Source organism: Pongo abelii, chromosome 3 (assembly GCF_028885655.2).
Source record: "Pongo abelii isolate AG06213 chromosome 3, NHGRI_mPonAbe1-v2.0_pri, whole genome shotgun sequence".
NCBI classification, from domain to species: Eukaryota; Metazoa; Chordata; class Mammalia; order Primates; family Hominidae; genus Pongo; species Pongo abelii.
Window position 1 is genome coordinate 130,353,064 of NC_071988.2, and position 19,844 is coordinate 130,372,907.

General features: G+C 39.4%; 1 protein-coding gene and 1 pseudogene across 1 annotated transcript; both read left to right on the forward strand.

Moving 5' to 3' along the window:
• Positions 1-532: 532 nt before the first annotated feature.
• On the forward strand, positions 533-17,790 carry OSTC (oligosaccharyltransferase complex non-catalytic subunit). Its single transcript, XM_024245994.3, has 4 exons — positions 533-753; positions 5,528-5,621; positions 7,411-7,608; positions 17,213-17,790. Exons 1-4 carry the CDS (start codon positions 615-617, stop codon positions 17,229-17,231), a joined length of 450 nt encoding a protein of 149 aa, XP_024101762.1. The 5' UTR covers positions 533-614; the 3' UTR covers positions 17,232-17,790.
• On the forward strand, positions 2,107-2,219 carry LOC112133215 (U6 spliceosomal RNA; annotated as a pseudogene).
• Positions 17,791-19,844: the final 2,054 nt, after the last annotated feature.

Here is a 19,844-nt window from a genome sequence, read left to right on the forward strand (position 1 = left end):
CGTAGAGATGTCCTGTTGACATTTGTGATCCAGGCTGGATGTTTAAAAAAATTGGTAACATATTACTTTAGCAATTATTATTAATTCTTATTATTACCACGACTATATCGGGAAGTAAAAGCTCAGCAGCCTCCGGCTTTTCCTATCCCTTCAAAAACCTCTAATATAAAAGGCATTTCTATCCAAAAGTTCCCATTCATCTCCCGCTCTGGGAACCGGGAGCGCCCCCTGTCCAATCAACTTTCAAATCCCCTGCGACAGCGAGTGGGCGGGGCTCAGCTAGATTCCTTGGCCTCCGCTTCTCCGGCTTGGCCACGTTAGAAGTCCCGCAGGTCCTTGAAGGTACACAAATCACCTATATATCCATTGGAAAAATGTAGAGTACATTATCACAAATTAAGCTTAACTAGATTAAATAACTTATAACATTTTATTTCTATCATTTATTTGTTTTATTTAGTTTCTTATTTTCTTCTATGAGTATAGTAACCACCTCCGAGCTTTACGGATCTGCGGGTCCTTTCCTCGCGCACGCGCAGTTGGTAGGGAAGGCGGGCCTGTTTCCCGGAGGCGCGTGGGGCTTGAGGCCGAGAACGGCCCTCGCTACCACCAACATGGAGACTTTGTACCGTGTCCCGTTCTTAGTGCTCGAATGTCCCAACCTGAAGCTGAAGAAGCCGCCCTGGTTGCACATGCCGTCGGCCATGACTGTGTATGCTCTGGTGGTGGTGTCTTACTTCCTCATCACCGGAGGTAACTCGGGCTGTCGGGCCCGAGAGGCTGAGGCGCGGAGAACTGACCCGCCCCGGGAGGCGCGTCTGTTCCGCTGACTCAGCCCCGGGGGACGCATAGCTCTGCTTTGGATCTTTTCTGAGGGTGGAGGGGAGTTCTGGGGTCCGGAGTGTTAACGTCCAAGTTTATTCGCCCTCACGCCCTGTCTTGAGAGAATTCGTGTTCTCACTCCATTGCCTTTCTTCTCTTTCTAGCCCTCCCATCCCAGGGATCCAAGTCAAATATATTTCTCAAGGCCAAATTGTTGCTCTTTTTATTGCTTGCCATACGTTGTTTGATAAATGTCCTGGGAAAGTCTAGTTTGGCCAACTCCGTTTCCATGTTGGTTGTTTGATAAAGGTCCTGGGAAAGTCTAGTTTGCCCAACTTCGCTTCCATGGTTGGTCAAGAGCTTGTGGGACTTTTAAACTTGTCTTTGTCCTGGAATCTTGGAAGAGACTTGACAATCTTTAGTTTTGTTGGCTCAAACCTACGGTTCTGTGTTGGCTTTTGCATGATCTACAATAAATATCAATGGAATTTTCTGAAATCACAGGTTTGATAAATATTTGAGATTGGAGATGAGACTTGCAGACGATATTGTATTTCAGTGGGCAGAAGTTGAGAATTAAAAAAATAAGATAAATAGCATTACTGTTAAACGCTTCTGAATTGTCTGTCGTCTTATTCTGTCCTTTTCAAATAGAAAATTGCAAAGGGGCGTTGCCTTATGTGCTGGTGAGTTGGCAATCCGGCTACAGTCTTTTCAGAGCCACTACCCTTTCAGGCCACAGTTCCAAGATATACTTAGGACTGTGCTACTGTGTACATTTAGATTTGGGGAAGTGGTGTACTTAACTTGGAAATTATAAAATTAATTTAGATTTTGGGAAGTAGTGTACTTAACCTGGAAATTATAAAATTAAAGCTACGGATTTGGGATAGCAAAAGTAGTTCTACTTTTAAGGGAGTGGCCATATAATTGTTATTTTCATAGATGTTTTGTGAGAATAGTTGGCACTGAAGGGGGAGGCTTCAAACTGAGAGAGCTGAGTTCTAGAAGGCACCTTTGAATTTACCCCCTTCCCCCAATCTAGAATAGTGAGAATTAACTTATGTTCATTTAAATAAATTACATTTAAATATTTGAGTTACATTTAAATACTTTTTTGGTAACAAGATACTATCTAGCATTGCATTAGCATTAACCATTAATATTTGCTCATCAAGTTAATAGCTACTGTACTGAATAAACAAAATTTAAAATGCATGTGGCTTTTAAAAATAATAGACTTTTAAAAATAAATAATATAGAATAATTCAGTATTATTATTGAGTGCTCACTTCGGCAGCACATATACTAAAATTGGAATGATAGGGAGAGGATTACCATGGCCCCTGTGCAAGAATGACACAAATTCACAAATTCGTGAAGCGTTCCATATTTTTGCACAGTTCACGAAGGTCGTTGGACAAAAAAAAAAAAAGGTCATTATTCAATAATAATAATGAATAATGCTAGTTCTTTCCTGTAACCCTTACTTCCCTTGGAGTCGGATTCTTTGCGAGAAGCCTCAGTTTTCTTTGTGGCCCTCTTTTTTTCCCTGTTGATTATTGTAATGGGGAGATTCTCTGTCCCAACCATTGGGGGGAAAGTGGAAAGATGCCTTTTAGTGGCCAGGTCTGTGAGGTATCTTGTATGATGAATTGGTTTTGCCACTGGAAGGGAAGAAGTCTCTTCTAAAAACTGAGTGCCCCTTTATAAATAAACTATTTGTTGCTGACAAATAGTCAGCAAATAGATACTGAGTCCCTGTTAAGTTTCAGGCACTAGGTACTGGAGATAATAGAACAAAACATAAGGACCCTGACCTCCTGAAGCTTATAATGTCATAGATGAGACATGTTAAATGTCACATAATTTTTTTGTCCATTAAAAATGGTCACAAAAACAGGTCAGGCGCAGTGGCTCACGCCTGTAATCCAACAATTTGGGAGCCTGAGCCAGTTGGATCATTTGAGCCCAGGAGTTCGAGGCCAGCCTGGGCAACATGGCGAAACCCTGTCTCTACTGAAAATACAAAAAATTAACCAGGCGTGGTGGTACACGCCTGTAGTCCCAGCTACTTGTGAGGCTGAGGCAGGAGAATTGCTTGTACCTGGGAGGTGAAGGTTGCAGTGAGCCGAGATGGTGCCACTGCACTCCAGCCTGGGCAACAGAGCAAGGCCCTGTTTCAAAAACAAAAAACAAACCCCCAAATTAGCTGAGCTTGGTGGCGCACGCCTGTAGTCCCAAGTAGCTGGGACTACAGTGCAGGAGTTTGAAGTGGGAGGATCGCCTGAGCCTGGGAAGCTGAGGCTGCAGTAAGCTGTGATGGCACCACTGCACTCCAGCCAGGGTGACAGAACAAGACCCAACCCTCTCTCAAAAAATAAAAACAAACAAACAATGGTTATAAATACGGTGAAAGAAAAGAACAAGAGGTTTTTGAGAAAATAAAGGGAGTTGGAAGCATCATCTGGATTGGATTGGATGTGATTCCTGAGGAAGTGATATGCAAGCCAAAATCTGCAGAGTTCGGGGAAAGGATATGCTGGGCAGAGGGAAACGTAGGGCAAATGTGAGACCAAAAGACCAATTAGGTGGCCTTTGTAGTTGACTTAGACTATACAAGGTTTATGGTAGTGGAGATTAGGATAATATAATGAAAGATACGTTGGAAGTAGATTCAGTAGGTCTTGAATTCACTGGGTGTAGGGGAAGAATGAGGTGGGAAGGAATCTTACAGGTTTCTGGTTTGAGCACCTGAATAGATGGAAGTATCATTTCCTGAGATTGAAAAAACAAAGTTTTTGGTGGAAAATGGTGCACCAGAAGTTGTTTTGGGGTAAAATTAGTTGGATATGTCACATGTGCAGATGGGAGTCTAGACCTGAGAAAAGAGGTCTGTGTTGAAGTTGGTCAACTAACAGACATTTCTGGAACTCCCATGAGACATTGAAGAGTATAGGCAAAGTCCAAAGTCCCTGTTCTTGAAGAGCTTACATGTAATTCTAATGGTACTGGCATTATTTGAGAGGCCTTGGCACATCACATTTAGAGTCTTTAGCACATGAAATTGAAAGCCCTGGGAGTTCATTTTGGAGGGAAGTAGAAGAGGACAGTGGACCAATCCCTGAGGGCCTCCAACATTTAGTGGTTTTATAAAAGAAGAGGCCCAATAGAGAGGTAGCAAGAAAACATGAAGAGGAATATCACAAAAGCTGTAAGAAGAGGTGTTTTTCAAGAAATTGGTTTAGTAAACTGGATTGAGAGCTTCTGAGAAGTCTTCTAAGATGAGAACTGAAAAGTGTCCATTGAATTTGACAACATGGAGATCATTGGTGACCTTAGAGCAGTATCAATGGTTGCAGAAGCCAGATTGGATTGAGTTGAAGAATGAAGGGTAAGTAAGAAAGGGGAGATGGCAAGTTTGCCTAAGTCTTCCAGAAGAAAGTCTGACTCCATTTCAGAAAGCACAGATAGAAATAGGATGTTAGCTAAGAGGATCTGAAGTCAAGGAGGGCTGATGTAGGGAAGGAGAGCTTGAAAATACAGGAGAGAGGAGAGATATCTAAAGAAATAAAGTCCCCGAGAGTCCAAGTGGGAATGGACTCCTGATAATTGTAAAAGGGATCCCACATAATAGGAGGTGGGAATCTTCCTCTTTGTAGCTGGAAAGAAGGAGGTGAGGATGGATGCAGGTACCAGGTATTTGTAGATTTGGTGGGGAAAAGACAAGGGAATTCCTATAGGATTGTTTTGTCAGGCTAGGATAAGGGAGATAGGCTTGTTATGCTTAAGAAAAGCTGGAGATGAAGATGTTTGAGAACAGTGGAGAAGGTAGAGTAGATGTTGACAGTGGTAGATTGAGAAAACTATTAGTGCTGATGAACATTAATGTTAATGATCACGATGACATTATGACATAATCATGGACACTAATGTTAATGATTATGAATCTCTAGAATTGCCATTCTGCCTGATGGCGTGGTTTTAAAATGTCTCCTTGTTTTACATTTAAGCAATTTCTCTAGTTATTTTTCAATTTATAGAAACAAATGTAAGCATATCTGAGACAATTTTTCTGAACTGAAGTAGAGCCTTTAGTTTTAAATCCCCTTTAAAGTCATTCCTGAGTATTAGCAACTCTTATTGGATGAATTTCCCTTATGAAATTTGTACTTCATTTAGATATCATACAGTTTTCAAAGTAATTCTAAAACATTGAGTTGAATGTCTGAATGATTTATCAGAACCTTAGATGAGTTGGGCCACATTTGGTTATAATAATACAATCAAAGCATTCCTATTTAAAAGTAAATGAACCTTGGCCAGGTGCAGTGGCTCACACCTGTAATCCCAGCACTTTGGGAGACTGAGGCAGGTGGATCACCTGAGGTCAGGAGTTCGAGACCATCTTGACCAATATGGTGAAATCCTGTCTCTACTAAAAATACAAAAATTAGCTGGGCGTGGTGGTAGGCGCCTGTAGTCCCAGCTACTCGGGAGGTTGAGGCAGGAGAATTGCTTCAACTTGGGTGGCAGAGTTTGGCAGTAAGCCAAGTGGCGCCACCGCACTCTCAGCCTGGGCAACAGAGTGAGACTCTGTCTCAAAAAAAAAAAAGTAAATGAACCTTAAGAGACAATGAAAACTGTAATCCTGTTTTCAAAAATTAGTAATACAATCTAATCTGTTCTGTTGTTTTTCTTATAGGAATAATTTATGATGTTATTGTTGAACCTCCAAGTGTCGGTTCTATGACTGATGAACATGGGCATCAGAGGCCAGTAGCTTTCTTGGCCTACAGGTAAAAGATACCTTTTCGAATGATTTGGTGGTGGGAAAGAAGGTTGCTGTAGTATGCCAACTTATTTAAAAATAGAGTAAAACCTATGGGATGCATGTGTATTTAGACAACAGCTGTTTTAAAATGCTGGATTCTGAAATGGCAGAAAGTGAGTCGAGAACAAGAGTATATTATTTATTTATTAAGAAATAAAGTATTTCATAATGATGTATCACCAATTTACAGTAGGGTGTCAGTTTAAACTACATTTATAGATTGTTCTGGGGGTCAGCGAACTATAGCTGCTTTTTTTTTCTTTTCCCCAAAAAAGTTTTATTGGAGGTAAGCATGCCCATGTGTTTATATATAATCTATGGCTGCTTTTAAGCTACAGTGGCTGAGTTGAATAAGTATGACACAAACCACATACCCTGCAAGCCTAAGATATTTACTATATGGGTATTTAAGAAAATATTTTTGGACTATACCCTGGTCTATACCATTAAATAACAAAAGTATTTTTGAGACTTGAGGGTTCTATTTCATCAGTGAAACCCCGTTCCAGTGTGGTTTTGTTCACCTGAACAATGCTTATATTGCTTTCTAAAATTTACTTGATAAATATCTACCTAAACATAGCTATGTGTTTATATTTGCAGTAATGCTATTTATGCATAGAATATTTCTGAAAGATTTGTTAGTATTCTCTGTGGAGGGGAGTTAATGACAGGTTGATGGTAGGGTGGCTTTTCATAGTGCCCTCTTTCACACTGTTTGAATTTTGAACTTGGTACATATATTGTGTTTTCAATGAAAACAATTGACCAAAAAAAAAAAACACCCTGTTTACATATGCCTATGTATAATCATCCCTTTAACGAGAAATTTTCTTCTTGAGGTCCCTGAACTATGAGAATTTGATAAAAGCTCTGTATCCCTAGAAAAATCACACACACACACACTTTTACATATAATTATAGGGGTTTGTAGTTCACTGAAGTTCTTATAGGGCTCGTGGAGCCTTATTTAAGAACAGTTTCTTTTTAAAATGTTTCCTTTTGAAACAAGAAGTTTATTATTATTAACATAAAACTTCAGGAAACACATCTAACCAATTCAAAATTAGTTTGAAATTGATAGTAGAAATTTGAATAGCATAACTTTTAAAAAAAGCTAACCTAGACTGGGCGTGGTGGCTCACGCCTGTAATCCCAGCACTTTGGGAGGCCGAGGTGGGCGGATCACGAGGTCAGGAGATTGGGACTATCCTGGCTAACCCGGTGAAACCCCGTCTCCACTAAAAATACAAAAAATTAGCCAGGCGTGGTGGCATGTGCCTGTAGTCCCAGCGATCTGGGAGGTGGAGGTTGCAGTGAGCCGAGATCGTGCCACAGCACTCCAGCCTGGGCGACAGCAAGACTCCGTCTCAAAAAAAAAAAAGCTAAGCTAAAGTTCTGGGTAAAGCATTCATATACGTAAAATATGAGTATTTATTTTACATAAACGGTTGTGTTAGTTGAGGTTTTACAACTTTTTTTGAATGTGAACTCCATGAAGACAAAGATTTTTGTCTGTTTTATTCATTGTTGTATCTCCCAGAACCTAGAACAGTGCTTGCTACCTAATAGACTCAATAAATATCTGTTGAATGGACAGATGAATATCCAGAGGTATAGTAAAATAGTTGTGAGGGTAAGAATAAGAAATATAGCACAAAAATGTTTTGGCACAAAAACGGAAATAGGAATTTCAATTTAAGGGGAAACATTTCTATTTATTATCTTTCTATGGTCATTCTTTTCTTTTCCAGAGTAAATGGACAATATATTATGGAAGGACTTGCATCCAGCTTCCTATTTACAATGGGAGGTTTAGGTTTCATAATCCTGGACCGATCGAATGCACCAAATATCCCAAAACTCAATAGATTTCTTCTTCTGTTCATTGGATTCGTCTGTGTCCTATTGAGTTTTTTCATGGCTAGAGTATTCATGAGAATGAAACTGCCGTAAGTTATTTGTGTAATCAGCAACTTATGTTGCAAATTGGTAAAATGATTACCTGGAAAATGTAAAGTCATGGGACATTTAATTTAACTTTCATTTACATGGGTGAAAAATCCAGAAACCAAATATATTTGTAACTTGGTCAGGTTACAGCTATAGTTAATAAAAATTGAAACTAATAGATCTTCTTAGTTGTTATCCGCATGAATGTTCGTGAGAGAAAATTTAGTTACCTTGTCCTGGCATCAATGACTGAAGATAGTCATTGTTTCTTTTTTTTTGAGATGGAGTTTCACTCTTGTTGCCCAGGCTAGAAATGCAATGGCACAGTCTTGGCTCACTGCAACCTCTGCCTCCCGGGCTCAAGTGATTCTCCTGCCTCAGCCTTCTGAGTAGCCGGGATTACAGCCATGCACCACAGCACTCAGCTATTTTTTGTATTTTTAGTAGAGATGGGGTTTCACAATGTTGACCAGGCTGATCTTGAACTCCTGACCTCAGGTGATCCTCCTGCCTTGGCCTTCCAAAGTGCTGGGATTATTCCAAAGGCATGAGCTACCACGCCCAGCTGTCATTGTTTCTTTAAAATGCCTTTTGGCTAACCTGTAACACAGGATTCCAGTAGTATTAATGGTAGGGAATAGCTTCAGATCACTCACTGTTGCCGCTCTTTGAATATTGGTGGGAAGAAAACCCATTATGCCTTGTAAGGGAAAAGAGAGTTATTGCCCTTCAAAAAGATAGGAAAAGGATGTTTATATATGTATGTGTGTGTGTGTGTGTATGTGTGTGTGTTTAATGTGTATTTAAAGATTATTTTGATTCAGAAAACTTTTCAATATCTTTAGAAGAAAAATAAGATGGTTTATGGCATCTTTCATAATTCTGTTTAAGACTATTTACTTGAAATGTGAACAAATACAATCACATTTCCATATATTCTAATTTAATTCATGGATGCATTAGTAACTACAGTAACGACAGGAAATTTGGGCAAGCGTACCACAAATATTAGCTCTTAGTATTTTATTTTTAGTATTTTATTTTTTAGGGACTGTGTTAAACATCAAGTGTCAACTATACTGATTTCTTAGTGTGTTTGAATTTTACAAATTCACTTGTTCTGTGACTTAACCTGTCCGTTGTCTGTAACACACGTGGAGTAGAATGGGCAAAAGTACATGATGATCCCACAATCATCATGTTCCCATTTTAGTCCTGGCAGGATGGGAGGGAAAGCATGGAGTTCTTTGTCAGCTGAATATCTGTGTGGCCATATAGCTGCCTCAGTTTCCTCTGGCAGCAGCTCTTTTTTTTTTTTTTTTTTTTTTTTTGAGATGGAGTCTCTCATTGTTGCCCAGGCTGGAGTGCAGTGGTGCAATCTCGGCTCACTGCAACCTCCGCCTCCCAGGTTCAAGAGATTTTCCTGCCTCAGCCTCACAAGTAGCTGGGATTACAGGTGCCTGCCACCACACCCAGCTAATTTTTTTTGTATTTTTAGTAGAGACAAGGTTTCACTATGTTGGCCAGGCTGTTCTGGAACGCTTGACTTCATGATCCACCCGCCTCAGCCTCCCAAAGTGCTGGGATTATAGGTGTGAGCCACTGTGCCCGGCCAGCAGCTCTTATTTCATTTGGGGAAGGCATTTCTGGCCATTGGCTAAGTTGTATGAAGACTAAGGTACTCCAGCCTCTTCTTTTTGTTCCTTGTTTTTCTGCTCCTAGTGGAAGTAAGTCACCATAGCCTGGTAAGGTATACTGGTATAGAAAAGACTGAAGTTTTCATTAGCAGAGCAAGAAAAGAGGAGACTCCCAGATAGAATAAAGAGGTTACTGAAAGGCTCACGCCTGTAATCCCAGCACTTTGGGAGGCTGAGGTGGGCGAATCACAAGGTCAGGAGATCGAAACCATCCTGGCTAACATGGTGAAACCCCATCTCTTACTAAAAATATAAAAAATGAGCCAGGCATGGTGGCAGGTGCCTATAGTCCCAGCTACTCGGGAGGCTGAGGAAGGAGAATGGCGTGAACTCAGGAGGCAGAGCTTGCAGTGAGCCAAGATCACGCCACTGCACTCCAGCCTGGGTGACGGAGTAAGACTCCATCTCAAAAAAAGAAAAGAAAAGAAGAGAAAATTTACAACCAAAACAAAAGAAACCTTTGGAGGCATGTGTCAGAACAGAGAAAGTGTCCTGGTTTTGCTTATGGAATCAAATATGTTCTCATTCTACCTACTGTTTTCATTCTACATAGTGTTTTCCTTCTTTATAGTTTTAGGTCCTCTTCCTAGGAATGAGTCTATTAAGAAAATAGGTGTTTATCTTTTAGCTTTGGCATTTGACTTGCAGGATAATAGAGCTATCTGCTACTGACAGAAAAGCTTTGACAAGTGTTTAATACTCCGGATTGCCTTCATCTTACTTTTGCAATCATTTATGTGAACATTTGTCTTCCTGTCTGCATTCTATAGGCTAGTATGTAACACCGTTGACTAAATCCAACCTTTAGGCTAGGGAAAAAGGGTATACTTTCTGGGTTTCAGTTGTAGATTATGTTTGGATCTAATCAAAACAGGACAGTGGTCCAAACAGAAAATTGCTATTTTCTGTGTCTTGTTATGCAGCTAAGTCTAGGATTTGAATTTTTAAGATGAATTTATGGTTCCCTTTGTGATATCATTTCTCATCTGCAGCTCTTAATGCCTGGTACCTTGGGTATGGAGTGGGGAGAGACAATGGACAGTTTTATATAAGAAATGGAAGTAATGATACTGTCTTTCCTGGAATATTTGCAGGCCCCAGAGGAGATGATGAGCAAGGACTGTTGGCCTGTATTACACACAACAGGGTTGTGGTTACTATCCCAGCAAGGAAAGGGTGTATCTTTCTTCTTTCATGCAAATTATCTATGATGACCTAACAGTTTGATTATAGTGAGTGGAATAACCACAACAATAAAAAAGATGTCAAAAAAACACCAATAGCCACTGGTTTTTCCAAATCAACTACATTTCTAGCTTCTAGCATCTGAGATAAAGGATGGCTGTATCATAAGATGCACCATGATAACCTCCAGGGTGGAATTCTTTTTTACAAAGATGTTACCTTTAGCAAGAGATGCCTTTGAAAAGGAGAAAACAGTAGCACTGAAACAGTATTACTGGTTCTGTTTTCTGATTTATGCTTTTTTGAAAGACCTGATGTTTCCTCTGTTGATATAATTTTACTAATTAAAACATGTTTTATTTGATGTCTTGAGTTTTGAAGAAACGTCAAAAATGAATGACTGTTGGCTGGGCGCAGTGGCTCAGGCCTGTAATCCCAGCATTTTGGGAGGCCGAGGTGTGCAGATCACTTGAGGTCAGGAGTTCAAGACCAGCCTGGTCAACATGGTGAAACCCAGTCTCTACTAAAAAATAAAAAAATTAGCTGGGCGTGGTAGTACACGCCTGTAATCCCAGCTATTTGGGAAGCTGAGGCACGAGAACTGCTTGAACCCAGGAGGCAGAGGTTGCAGTGAGTCGAAATTGTGCCACTACATTCCAGGCTCGGTGACAGAGTGGGACTCCATCTCAAAAAAAAAAATAAATAAAGAATGATTGTTTATTAACTTTGCACACATAGTAGTACATTTAAAAGGAAAAAATTAAACTGTAGTCCCTAATATTTTTATTAGTACAGTCTCAAAGGAGTAATTTTCATTGTGAAAATGAAAATATTCTAATATAATTTATGAGATAATGTATGTGAAATCATGTATGTATGCATCTGTATGTTCACTGCATTTTAAATATACATAGACTCAAAGGAAATAATGTTCGATTACTGAGTAGAAGACTGGTACAAGTTTGAACTTGATTCTTCTGAAAAAATAATGAATCTTCATTAGATTGTCTTTAGCCTCCACTCTTAGGGCAGCTTTAACTTAAAAGCAGAATCTTTGTTTTTTTTCTTTTTTTTTTTTTTTTTTCCTTTTTTGAGACAGAGTCTTGCTCTATCACCCAGGCTAGAGTGCAATGGTGCGGTCTCGGCTCACTACTACCTCCGCCTTCCAGGTTCAAGCCATTCTCCTGCCTCAGCCTCCCGAGTAGCTGGGATTACAGGCATGTGCCACCATGCCAGGCTAATTTTTGTATTTTTAGTAGAGACGAGGTTTTGCCATGTTGGCAGAGGCTGGTCTCGAACTCCTGACCTCAAGTGATCTGCCTGCCTCGGCCTCCCAAAGTGCTGGGATTACAGGCGTGAGCCACCATGCCCGGCCAAAAGCAGAATCTTAAAAAGAATAAAAATAAAAGGTGGCCTGTGGTGGCATGGTAATGCCCTAAAGTCAGGCGAGGTGTTCAATTGGAGATGGAAGGATGGGTTCCTACATTCAGGCAAGTCTGTTATAAAGCTGTATAAAACTACTTGAAATAGATACTATCATATAATTGAGGACAAAAGGTCTGCCTTATTTCAGCTGGCAAAAATGGCTTTTTAGCAATTTCACCTAGTGTTTATTAAGCTTGAGAAGAAAAGCTAAGGATCTTCTGGATAAATCCTGAGATCATGGGATCAGTTCAGAAAACAAGTTCTCTTAAAGGGAGAAAGGAATAAAAAATATGAATGTAATAATATTTAAACTAACATCATTTAGGGAATGATATGATACATATATGTGATTCCATGTAATTGAAAATACGTAAATACTAAAACATTGTATTCATTTTCGACAGACCTCTTTCTATAGTGTTTGTTGTATTACACGTTAACACTCACATTTGTATGTAGCAAATATTATTTGATAACTGTTATTTGCTGGACACTGAGATTAAACATAATTTAACCTTCTCCACTGAGGGTCATTTTACATTTCTGTTATGCATAGTACTACTTTTTAGTTTTGTTGATTTCACTGGCCTGTCACTTGTCATGGTGATCAGTATATACCTATTGTAATTTCATCCTTTCCCTCTTCTTCTTTTCAGTTTGCTGGTTATTCTATGACTTGAGGGAATAGATAACCTAGCTATTAATTACCTTTTAAATCAGTTCTGGCTGAAGGAGAGCTTAATGGCTTGGCTTTGTAACCATACTTTCAGATGTTTGAGAATCTCTTTCATTTCCTTCCAGATTTGGAGCTATATTTTAGAGAGTTAAGGCTGTAGGGAAACTAGCAGCTGGATTGTTTCAGCGACTAAAAAGCTGATATCCGAGGTTCATTTTTAGGGACGTAATTCATTCTAAAGAAACAAAACATTTGTACAGCTGCTGAGGACAATGTGTAGTAGAGAGGGTGAGGAATTTGGAGTCCAGTTTTGGCCTGCCACTTAATAGCTCTGAGACTTTGGATTAGTTCCGTGAACTCTCTTGGCCTCAGGTTCCAAACTTGTTAAATGAAGTATCAATATACCTTGGGGAGTTACAGTTGTCAAGATTAAATGAGAAGGTGTACTCTCAATCATAATGTGTTAATCAATGTCAATGTTTTCATTCTAAAGATAGAGTCCTAAAAGTTCTGTTTCAAGTTAGATTATGGCCACAGTTTCAAAAATAAATGAATAAACCATTACTGTTTTTGTTTTGTTTTGTTTTGAGATGGAGTCTTGCTCTGTTGCCAGGCTAGAGTGCAGTGGCGCGATCTCGGCTCACTACAAACGCTGCCTCCCAGGTTCATACCATTCTCCTGCCTCAGCCTCCCTAGTAGCTGGGACTACAGGCGCCCGCCACCATGCCCGGCTCATTTTTTGTATTTTTAGTAGAGATGGGGTTTCACCGTGTTAGCCAGGATGGTCTCGATCTCCTAACCTCTTGATCCGCCTGCCTCGGCCTCCCAAAGTGCTAGGATTACAGGCATGAGCCACCGTGCGCAGCCTGAATAAACCGTTACTGTTTCTAAAAGAAGAAAGTGAGGTTTCCATTTCTAGGACCATTGGAGTGGGTAGTAGACCAGGAGTGAGGAGACTTGTGTTTTAATGCTGGTTCGGTTCTTTTCTGGCCTTGTGATTTTGAGCAAACCACTTAATTGCTGTCACACTCTTCATCTGTAAAATGAGACTAATCCTTGTTTCACACACCTTTTTAAGATTGTTGCAAGGGTTAAATGCAATAATGAATGTGGTAGTGTTTTGAGAAGTTTCTGTTAGTGCTAACCTAGCACAGTGCTTGCCTTAATATACAGAGGCACTGAGTGATTATTGAAAGAATGGCCTTAAAATAAAGATTAAATAGAAGGTCCTTCATGGTGGCTTCTCCTGTCTCTAGTTGGTTTTTGAGTTCTTGATTTACCTTTTTATTGTATTTATCTACAGTTTTACTTATGTAAAAATCTCACAGGCCTGAATATAAGATTGTGAAATTTTCTGGGTCATGAGAGGGGGCTAAATGATTGAGTATATATTATAGTAAGTGTATTTCAACAATTTTATTTTTATTTCTTACCAAGAAGTATAGTAATGTATTTGTTTTTCTTTTCTTTTTTCTAATATGGTATCGTTACAGCATTATAATATTTCTTAGTATCTCCAAAATTGTCCTTAAGGTAGAACTATTTTAAGTTTGGCAGCTTTGAACAGGACATGTCTATTTAAATATTCTTTTCTATCTAAATATAGGTTGACAAGCATGGGTCACCCACTAGTTACAAGGAAGGATACCATAATATATAGCTATATTAAGAGATAGAATACAAAGTGTATATTCACATATAGGTATATGCAAATGACAAGAAGTTACTCCTAATGAGTCTTTAGTACCCTTGTTTCATAGTGTAAGCTAGCTGTTGGGTAACTTCTACTACAGAGTGCAGATATTAGTTGATGCTTGCTTAAAATCTTGAACCTTTTTTTTTTTTCTTGTGAAGCTTATGTTTTAAAGTATCCTTTTTGTGACACATCAGGCATTATAGTAGCAAATTTATGTGAAGTCTTTAAATTCAATGTATATATCCAAAGAACCTTTTAGTTTTTAATTTTTTTTTTTTTTTTGTGGGGGACGGAGTCTGGCTCTGTTGCCAGGCTGGAGTGCAGTGGCATGATCTCGGTTCACTGCAACCTCCGCCTCCCAGGTTCAAGTGATTCTCCTGCCTCGGCGTCCTGAGTAGCTGGGACTACAGGCGTGCACTACCACACCCAGGTAATTTTTGTATTTTTAGCAGAGACGGGGTTTCACCGTGTTGGCCAGGATGGTTTCGATCTCTTGACCTCGTGATCCCCTTGCCTCAGCTTCCCAAAGTGCTGGGATTACAGGCGTGAGCCACTGTGCCCAGCCAAACCTTTTTATTTTTAAATTTTTGTTCAGTTTTGGATTTGGGAGGAGGTGAGAAGTATCTGGTTGTCAAGGTGGTTGTGTTAGATGAAAGTTCTCTTTACTCAGAGTGTGTGGATTGGTGAGGCTGATATAGTAGAAAGAAAAGAGTGTGTGAGTTCTAGGTTGATTGCATTGGCTGAATATGAGTCTAATCATACAGGGTGTCAAGTGAGTTCAGAAGCTGAAAGGGAGGGAAGTCACATTTTTGAGTGTTTGCTGTGTGCCAAGCACTGGAGGAGACCTCGGTATTGTCAAGTAGTTTTTAAATCCTACGTTACCAGTGAAGAAACTTGGGACTCTAAAAATAGCAGCTAACATTTGTCAAGTGCATGTAACTATGAGTAGCAATTACTATATGAGTAGATTCTCTTATAATCCTTAAAACCCTTTGAGGTAACTCCATTTTACAGATGAGGAAACTGAGTGAGGTTTGCCAGGCTCATGCAGTAAGTGGTAGAAGCAGGGTCAAAAGAAGAGGCGTTCTGAAGCCATCAGTGAGTATAGGGTGTTGTAAACCTTTTTTTTTTTTTTTTTTTTTTTTTTGAGACGGAGTCTTGCACTGTTGCCCAGGCTGGAGCATGGGGTTTCACCGTGTTAGCCAGGATGTTTTGTTTTGTTTTGTTTTGTTATTGTTGTTGTTTTCTTTTTTTTTTTTTTGAGATGGAGTTTCACTCTGTTTGCCCAGGCTAGAGTGCAATGGCACGATTTTGGCTCACTGCAGCCTCCACCTCCTGGGTTCAAGCAATTCTCCTGCCTCAGCCTCCTAAGTAGCTGAGATTACAGGCGTCTGTCACCACGCCCAGCTAATTTTTGTAGTTTTAGTAGAGGTGGGTTTTCACCATGTTGGCTAGGCTGGTCTCGAACTCCTGACCTGGTACTCCACCTGCCTCGGCTTCCCAAAGTGCTGGGATTATAGGCATGAGCTACCATGCCCAGCCCAACCCTTTCTTAATGTGGATACTTGTACATAATTTTTCCTTTTTTTTTTTCCTGATCCTGTAGATTCTTAATTAATAATAGACTTAAAGGGTTTATTGCCAAAGGAAAGGTTTGGAACTTTTATAACACCAGATTTAATGCTTTAATTTAAAGGGGATTTCAGGGCCTAACTTGCACATTTAATAAAAGGATTTTCTGTTTGACCAGCATGAAGTTTGACCTTACCAGCAGGTACAGCTAAAGCTCCTAACTGTTATCCAGACATTTCCTAAAGTATTAGAGGTTCAGGGGCAGATGTTTGTGCACACTGTTTTTTGAAGTCTCAAAGGCTCACCTCCCAGTCCTGAAGAGCTTCTGATTCTCCCACTTCTCTTCTGGTAATATTAGAGTTTTTAGAAATCCAAACCAGTTTCTTTACATAAAAAACATTTTGATTTTGTTGCACTTCTGAGAGTCTAAAATAGATTGATTCTGACTCTTAACTTTAACTTTTAGATATCATTTTCTTTTCTTTACTTCCTTTTCTTATTCTGTGTTGTTTAGCATACTGCTTTGTAACTTTAAGAGGGAAGGGCCAGGCGCAGTGGCTCACACCTGTAATCCCAGCACTTTGGGAGGCTGAGGTGGATGGATTAACTGAGGTTGGGCGTTTGAGACCAGCCTGGCCAAGATGGTGAAACCCCGTCTCTACTAAATAGAAAAAGTTAGCTGGATGTGGTGGTGGTCACCTGTAATCTCAGCTACTTGGGAGGCTGAGGCAGGAGAATCGCTTGAACCCAGGAGGCAGAGGTTGCAGTGAGCCGAGATTGCGCCATTGCACTCCAGCCTGGGCAACAAGAGCAAAACTCCATCTCAAAAAAAAAAAACAAAACTTTGCTGGGCTTCACGCGTGTAATCCCAGCACTTTGGAAGGCCAAGGCAGGCAGATCACCTGAAGTCAGGAGTTCCAGACCAACCTGGCCAACGTGGCGAAACCCTGTCTCTATAAAAATACAAAAGTTAGCCAGGTGTGGTGGCACGCGCCTGTAATCCCAGCTACTTGGGAGGCTGAGGCAGGAGAACCACTTGAACCCGGGAGGCGGAGGTTGCAGTGAGCTGAGATCACACCATTGCACTCCAGCCTGGGTGACAAGAGCAAAACTCCATCTCAAAAAAAAGGAAAAAGAGGGAAGGATAGTAGAACTGAGGCTCAGTAATTTATTTGTATATTGGGGTGAGGGGGGCAAAATATGAAATAAGGACCATAATGAAGAATCACGCAATTATATTTTTGGATTGTTATTTGATATATCATAAAACTTATTTTGGCATTTTGAAATACTATAATAATAAGAGAATATAAAAACAATTCTTTTCACTTTTTGTGCTTATATTTCTGCAGGGGCTATCTGATGGGTTAGAGTGCCTTTGAGAAGACATCAGTGGATACTGGATTTGCTCCTGTCAATGAAGTTTTAAAGGCTGTACCAATCCTCTAATATGAAATGTGGAAAAGAATGAAGAGCAGCAGTAAAAGAAATATCTAGTGAAAAAACAGGAAGCGTATTGGAGCTTGGACTAGAATTTCTTCTTGGTATTAAAGAGACAAGTTTATCACAGAATTTTTTTTCCTGCTGACCTATTGCTATACCAATGATGTTGAGTGGCATTTTCTTTTTAGTTTTTCATTTCTTAAAATATACTCCATATCTACAACTATAATATCAAATAAAGTGATTATTTTTTACAACCCTCTTAACATTTTTTGGAGATGACATTTCTGATTTTCAGAAATTAACATAAAATCCAGAAGCAAGATTCCATAAGCTGAGAACTCTAGACAGCTGATCAGCTTTACCTATGGTGCTTTGCCTTTAACTAGAGTGTGTGATGGTAGATTATTTCAGATATGTATGTAAAACTGTTTCCTGAACAATAAGATGTATGAACGGAGCAGAAATAAATACTTTTTCTAATTAATACCTTTTATATTTGTTTTTTAACTGACAGTGTTAAGTTTTTGGTCTATTAATCATTCATTCCTATCTTATGACTTTCTTTAGCTACTTTTGGTAGCCTAAGATTCAAAATATGGTTGGCAGGATGCCTTGAGAGTTAGCATCTTTATATCCTTGTAAATATTCAAGCACAGGCTGCATATCTATGTCAGAGTTGTCAATGTGAATGTGCTAGGTGAGGACATGTAAAAACATCTCTGGGGCCGGGCACGGTGGCTCACACCTGTAATCCCAGCACTTTGGGAGGCCGAGGCGGGCGGATCACGAGGTCAGGAGATCGACACCATCCTGGCTAACACGGTGAAACCCCATCTCTACTAAAAATACAAACAAACAAACAAAAAAATCTCTGGACCAATCTGGTCTTAATTTCTTCTATCCAGGCCTTTCGGTTCTCCCTGGCTGGCCATGGGCTTCACTTCTCTGATGGCTCAATTCATTCTTTCCTAAGATCTTCAAGTTTATGGTGAAATTTTCTCTCAAGTGAGCTTTTTTCCTGCTTATTCCAAGGCTGATTTAATTATAACCATTCTTTAAGTAAAAAAGGACTTATTTATTCAAAAATTCTGAGTACCTTTTTCATGCTAGGCAGCACTGAGGATGTCATGGTGAGTAAAATGAATAAAGGCTGTGCCCTTATAGAGCTTACATTCTTGTGGGGAAATCAGCAGACTTAAAGTGTTTTAAACTGTCAGATACTAGTAAATTCAACAAAGGGGAAAAAAAGCAAGGCAAGTGAAGGTCTGTATTATAGAGAATAATGGGAGAGATGGAGAAAAAGGTTGCCGTATTTCCAAAGCCTTGAGAAAGGAAAACGACCTATATGCACTTATCAACTTAAAAGACTTGATTCAATAGTAAGAACTTTTTGGTCTGGTTTTTGGTTTTTGGTTTTTTTTTTTTTTTGGTCATTTGCTGTATTTTAAAACCTTGTTCAAACTGGGTGGACAGGAAGTAACTCATGGGTGATTATGGCTTCAAAAGTCTGCTTTTTGTCATATTGATTGAGTAGTAAACAGTTCCTAGTTAAGTACCATAAGATGGTGTTGTTAAGGTTTGTTGTTTTTTTTCTGTTTCAAAGCTCTTAAGGCTTTTCGGGGGAATAATAAACGTTATCTTTACCAAATAAAGTGAAATATCTTTAAAATAATTATATTTTAAAATATCAATAATACAAACTTTTAAATCAATGTGTAAAATGTTTTGCTGGTAAAAGCATGATGATTATGTGAAGAAACAAACTCATTGTACTAGGTTTAAAATGTTTGGGGGACATGAAACCAAAATGTCACAGTGTGAGGGAAAGCGTGCCAAGCATTATTAACATAAAAGAGGTTAAATGGGTGAGAGATTAAGTTTACAGATTAAGTTAGAAATAAATGAATCTTTGATTTTGTCACAGGAAAGATCCCTCAGGGAGAGGATACTAAAGTGTAGCTAGAAGTGCAAAATGTTTTAGTAGAGCTTAACTCCAGCGAAAGGAGAAGGAAGGGTGCAGAATTAGGGGAAACTGTCAGACAGTGATGCAGAGTTGACAAATTTGCTGTCAGCCCAGTGGGAGCTTCGGAGCAGAGACTCCCTGATATGTTAGGCAGAAATGGCTAGACCACTGTCCCACTGCATTGTCAGGTAATTGGCTGGGGATCACCTCACCTGGCTAAAAAGTTGAAGTAAACTCCGACAAAGCCAATAACGAAGCTATCAGCTAGCCACAGCTGGGTAACAAGTCCTTGCAGCTGGGTAGCGAGTCCTTTCTTGAGGGGAGATCTGAGCAGCACATCTCTGCCAAAAATTTATAAAGAAAACATCCTATTTATAGAAGTAAAATGAAGAAATCCGATATAATTTGCTTAGAATGATTATACTGTGATTACTTGAATTGCAAAGTTAGAAGTAACTTAGGTGCTCAGTAAATGGTACATTTCTGAAGGGTAAAGTTGGAAGAAAAAGATTATTATTTTTGCTTGAATTTTGCTCTAAATAGCAGAGCAGTTGTTTTCATTATGTGCTGCTATT